A 4,410-nucleotide genomic window follows, 5' to 3' on the forward strand; every position below is an offset into this window, starting at 1 on the left:
AAAATACTTCAAAAACACTCCACAGAAATAAATTTCACTTGTCTGAATTTTTTATGTACAGATATGCATCTTTTAATGGTTTAAAATAAAATAAGAAAAATCTAGTTATTTCCATGCAGTGTCCAGAAAGAGGTGTTGTTCAGCTTGTAGGGCACCACAACTGCTTCCACCCACTTCCATCATCATCATATGAAATAACTTTTTGTCACAACGAAAAAATAGTGGCTGGTAAAATATTTGAGTGTCTGGTAAAAAAATTTGTCCACTAGCCACTATGGCTGGTGGACAAAATTTTTAATTTCCACCCCTGCCCAAGCCATCTCCAGAAGAAGCTGAAGAACTTCGTCCGCAAACCAATCTGTACCTGAGCCTGTCTGCCTGGTACCTTATCAACCTACCTGGTAACCTACTCACCTGAGCCGCACTTCATCATAAATACTTACCTTCGGAATCCGGACTGTTTCCTTCAAACACCTCCCGCTGGATCCTCCTGTAAGAACCAACTCACCTGCTAGGCCTTTAACTTCCACACCTCCACTGGTAAACCAGATACTTACCCGAACTCCTCTCTTCCAGATCCCAACCTGCCGGTTTGTTATCACTGTAAATAAATACCACTTACCTTTCAATTGTTCTCCGTGTCCATTCGTTCCTGGGTTGCACTATTTTGACAAACCTGAAAACCTAACACCAGAAAGGACAAATGGTGGAGGATTTTGTCAAGAGGGTGAAAATAGCCACATTCAACTCCTCTATGCTGTAGTGAGCTGTGACCCACTTTTTGTGTTGTTGGTCTGCAGAGAAAACCAACACCAGATCAACCCCAGAAAATATATTCCTCAATTTTGTATGTATGTTTGTGTTTGTGTATCTTGGAAGAACTTTGTTGTCATCTCAAGACATTTGAGAAGAAGAAAACTGAAAAAAGTAAAAAGTAAAAGCTCACCTTCCAAAGAATCCTGTTAAAAAGGCCTTTTTGAGCCACTGAAGATCTTTGATCTTGAATGCAAACAGCACAAGATGAGTAGTGTTGTCTAAACGTGATGAACTCTCTGGATACATGACACGATGAGTTGTTTTGCTCCCAACATCTTCTTCGTAACCTTTCACCTTGCCATAGTTAATTCTACATTGGACAGAAGGAGAGAATCATTTGCTGTTGGTTTGCTTTTAGGGCTAAAGCTGATTCATTTTAACTGAACATTTACCTTATCACAATATCTTGCGAATCAATCAGAGGGCCATAATGTGATTTTAACAAATTTGCAGAATTTCCCACTACTGCGCAAGTTCGGCATCGGTCAGACCTGGGTTTTTCATAATCAGGTTCAGCTGGGAATATCTCAAACAGCTCCTTCACTGTTGCTTTGTAGGTACTGTAGTCTCCTCTTTCTCTCTGAATGTTCTGTCAAATACAGTTTGCAGTTAAACCAGTTTTCAGAACAACTCATAAGATCACAGTGACAGGAATTTAGAAAAAGAACACGAGATGAAACACTTTTTAATGATCCAGGATGATGTTGCTCACCTTCCACCATGCATAATCCTCCTCTGAGAGCTCACTCTTTGCAGTCAAAAAAGGTTTGACAGAATGGTTCATGTGATGAAACTGGAACATTTTGTCTTCAGATAAACATTTTTCACAAGAACATGAATTTTGCTTGTAAATGTTTAGCTGGTAAGTGATCACTGAAAAACTGAGCTTGTTTGAGAATTCTAACAGAAAAAATAACATAGTACTGCTAACAGAAAGCATGAGCAGGATCTTTGCTTTGACAGCCATCCTGGATGAGGGATTCTTAACCTGGGAGAATGTTTAGGTCTGTGAAATGTGCTGCAAAAGAGACAACAGAAATTAGATTTATAAAGGCTTTTAAAAAATGGGTTTTACAGCTAAATCTTGTTTCATGTTCATTAACCACAAGAAGAACAACAGACAACAATCAGATTAAAAAAACCCGCCAATGCATTCTTTAAAGGAGTACATATTGCAACCTTTAATGCCAGTGTTTTAAAGTAACTAACTAACTAGTTATAGCCATTGAGGCGTTTCCAAGGTCAGTTGCCTGTGGTGGCCATCTTAAGGTGGGTTGACTTCAAAAATCTACCGTTTTTAAGCTACAGTGTTTTGCTAACAGAGTTGACTTTAATAGTTACTGACAAAGTCTTAAAAACAGATCTAATTTGAATGTGATTCACTCCGAAAGGTAGCTTATTGTAGATGTACACCCAATGATTGCTTTCTGAAAGTCTCATTCAAATTTGTCCTGTGGTTCAGGAGATATTTGCAATGCAAACACACACAGACAAACAAAAACAAGACAACTACAGTATCTCTGCTTTATCAGATAGAACCGATGCGGCTTTCTTTTCACCTGACCAATCCTGAACAATTACGTATTTATGAATTATGTGTAAAAAAATACATGAGTCAGATTCAGTGTCTTTTTGTCAAAAATATCTCAATATCTAACATTTGATATTGCTATTACTGATACTGATATTTAGCTGAATTCAAAGAAATAAATATTAACTGTTTAAAATAAACCTTTTTTTTATTTCAGGAAATAAAAATCTTCAATCTCTGACACAGCTGAAAGCTTTTTTTTTAACATCAAGAGGAAGTCATATTTTTATAATAAATTTTCTCTGGACATTATAATTATATTTACATAATCTAAAATGATGAAATGATCCATTGAAATGTAGGAACTTTACAGAGAAAACATGACAATGAAATTCTCAGTTTTTACTAACAAATGCTTTTCCTTTTCAGTGCACAGTCCAAATTAAATTAGATGTTGAAATCAGAATAAGTCACTTTGTTGTCATCAACCTAATAATTTATAAATCTTTGTAACATGATTTCCTCTTAAAAGACTTTACTGTTATTAAAAAATATTTTAAATGTTTAAAAGCACAGAAACTATATTTGTTACAGATTTCCTTTGTTACATTTTTGAATAATAAAAAAAGATGCAGACTTGCCTTATGAAACTTTGTTCTTTCGATGTTGCCAAAGTTCACAAAATGCCAGGTGAGAGAAAAGGAAAAGCAACAGTACTCAGGTGTTGATTTTCATAATATGTTTTATGTGCTGACCATGTCTGTCAGCTTTTTACATGTCATTATCCAATTTCAAAGCTGCTGCTCCAGTTCCTCCAGTTTTGTCCCAATGAGTTAGACGGGTTTTTTGGTTGTATTTTTTTAAATGGTCTCAGGTGCAAAGCATCAAGTTTCACATTCTCTACATGGCTACTCATCACAATCGAGAAAAGAAGTCACTAGATTTTATCTGCACATCACAGATTGATTATCTTGTTTATTCTGTTTGTTTTAATTGATTGGTTAATTTAAAATTAATTTTTTACTTTATTACTTTATTGAACATGTTTATGTTAGCAATAAGCCTTCAAGTAGCTCAGTATGTTTTATGTCACATGAAGCTTCTTGGGGAATAAAAAGGCTGTGAAAACAAATTGTGAACATCAGTGAGAGTTTCCAACATTTTTCCAAACATTTACAGAGGCTCTCTGGCCTTGTCCACACAGGAACTTTCAATGCATAAGCATTAAAACACCCTCATCACTAATCTGCTAAAACATTTTCTTCTGCACTGCACAGATTTAAAAAAAAAGATTGCAAATTATATTTTAAAACATGCAGATCAATTGGGAATGATGTGCTATGACCTTAAAACAAAACAATACAAAACAAATAAACAATATCAATCAATGGGATTTTGGTTGATCAGACGAGTAAGCCCAGCCCTCTTTCAGCTCCATAGCTCAGGCGGAATTCACAGTGGAAAAATAATTGAGATTAAAGAGTCAAAGATAATTGGGCATCACATGTCTGAAGTAGAACTTTGATATCCTTTTTGGTTTTTACACAGAGTTTAGATTTTATAATTTTTGTTGATTAGTTCAATAAAAAGTTCTACTGACTATTGATAATGTCACACAGCAACATACGAAATGTGTTAAAAATTCAAAACATTTCCTAACAAATTCTTCTTACTCTCACAGCTTTTTTGATAAATATACAAAATATACAATACACTGTAGTCATTTTTTGTATGTCTCTCAGTGCTGTAGGACTTACAGTTTTCTTTCAAATCACCAAGAATACAGAGAGCACAGCCAAGCTTCTACTGACTTCAGGTATATTTTAGCTCAAGATACGATTTAAAACTGAATGTGTAGTTTTTTCTTAGCTAGTCATATCTTCTGCACAAAACGCTGTAAAAACATAAAAATTCACATGTGACCATCAGTTTTCTGCTACTCACAACTCAAGATTTTGTAAGATTGTACTTATACATTAAGTCTTCGTTTGAGGCTCAATTTTAAGTCTGTTTCTGTCTGCCTCTAACATTTTCTCAGTCAGGAAGTGACAAACACAGATGTG

General features: G+C 35.1%; 1 protein-coding gene across 1 annotated transcript in view; it reads right to left on the bottom strand.

Moving 5' to 3' along the window:
• The window catches only part of LOC108251631 (CMP-N-acetylneuraminate-beta-galactosamide-alpha-2,3-sialyltransferase 1), a 6,400-nt gene extending 3,878 nt beyond the window's left edge, over positions 1–2,522 (bottom strand). Inside the window, exons 1-3 of the mRNA XM_017441986.3 lie at positions 1,529–2,522; positions 1,209–1,405; positions 947–1,126 (exon numbers count right to left, since the gene is read on the bottom strand). Of these exons, the coding sequence (XP_017297475.3) occupies positions 947–1,126; positions 1,209–1,405; positions 1,529–1,783 (632 nt within the window). The 5' untranslated portion in view covers positions 1,784–2,522. The remainder of the gene's footprint in view (positions 1–946; positions 1,127–1,208; positions 1,406–1,528) is intronic.
• Between the last annotated feature and the right edge of the window lie 1,888 nt (positions 2,523–4,410).

This window comes from Kryptolebias marmoratus, linkage group LG5 (genome assembly GCF_001649575.2).
Source record: "Kryptolebias marmoratus isolate JLee-2015 linkage group LG5, ASM164957v2, whole genome shotgun sequence".
NCBI classification, from domain to species: domain Eukaryota; kingdom Metazoa; phylum Chordata; class Actinopteri; order Cyprinodontiformes; family Rivulidae; genus Kryptolebias; species Kryptolebias marmoratus.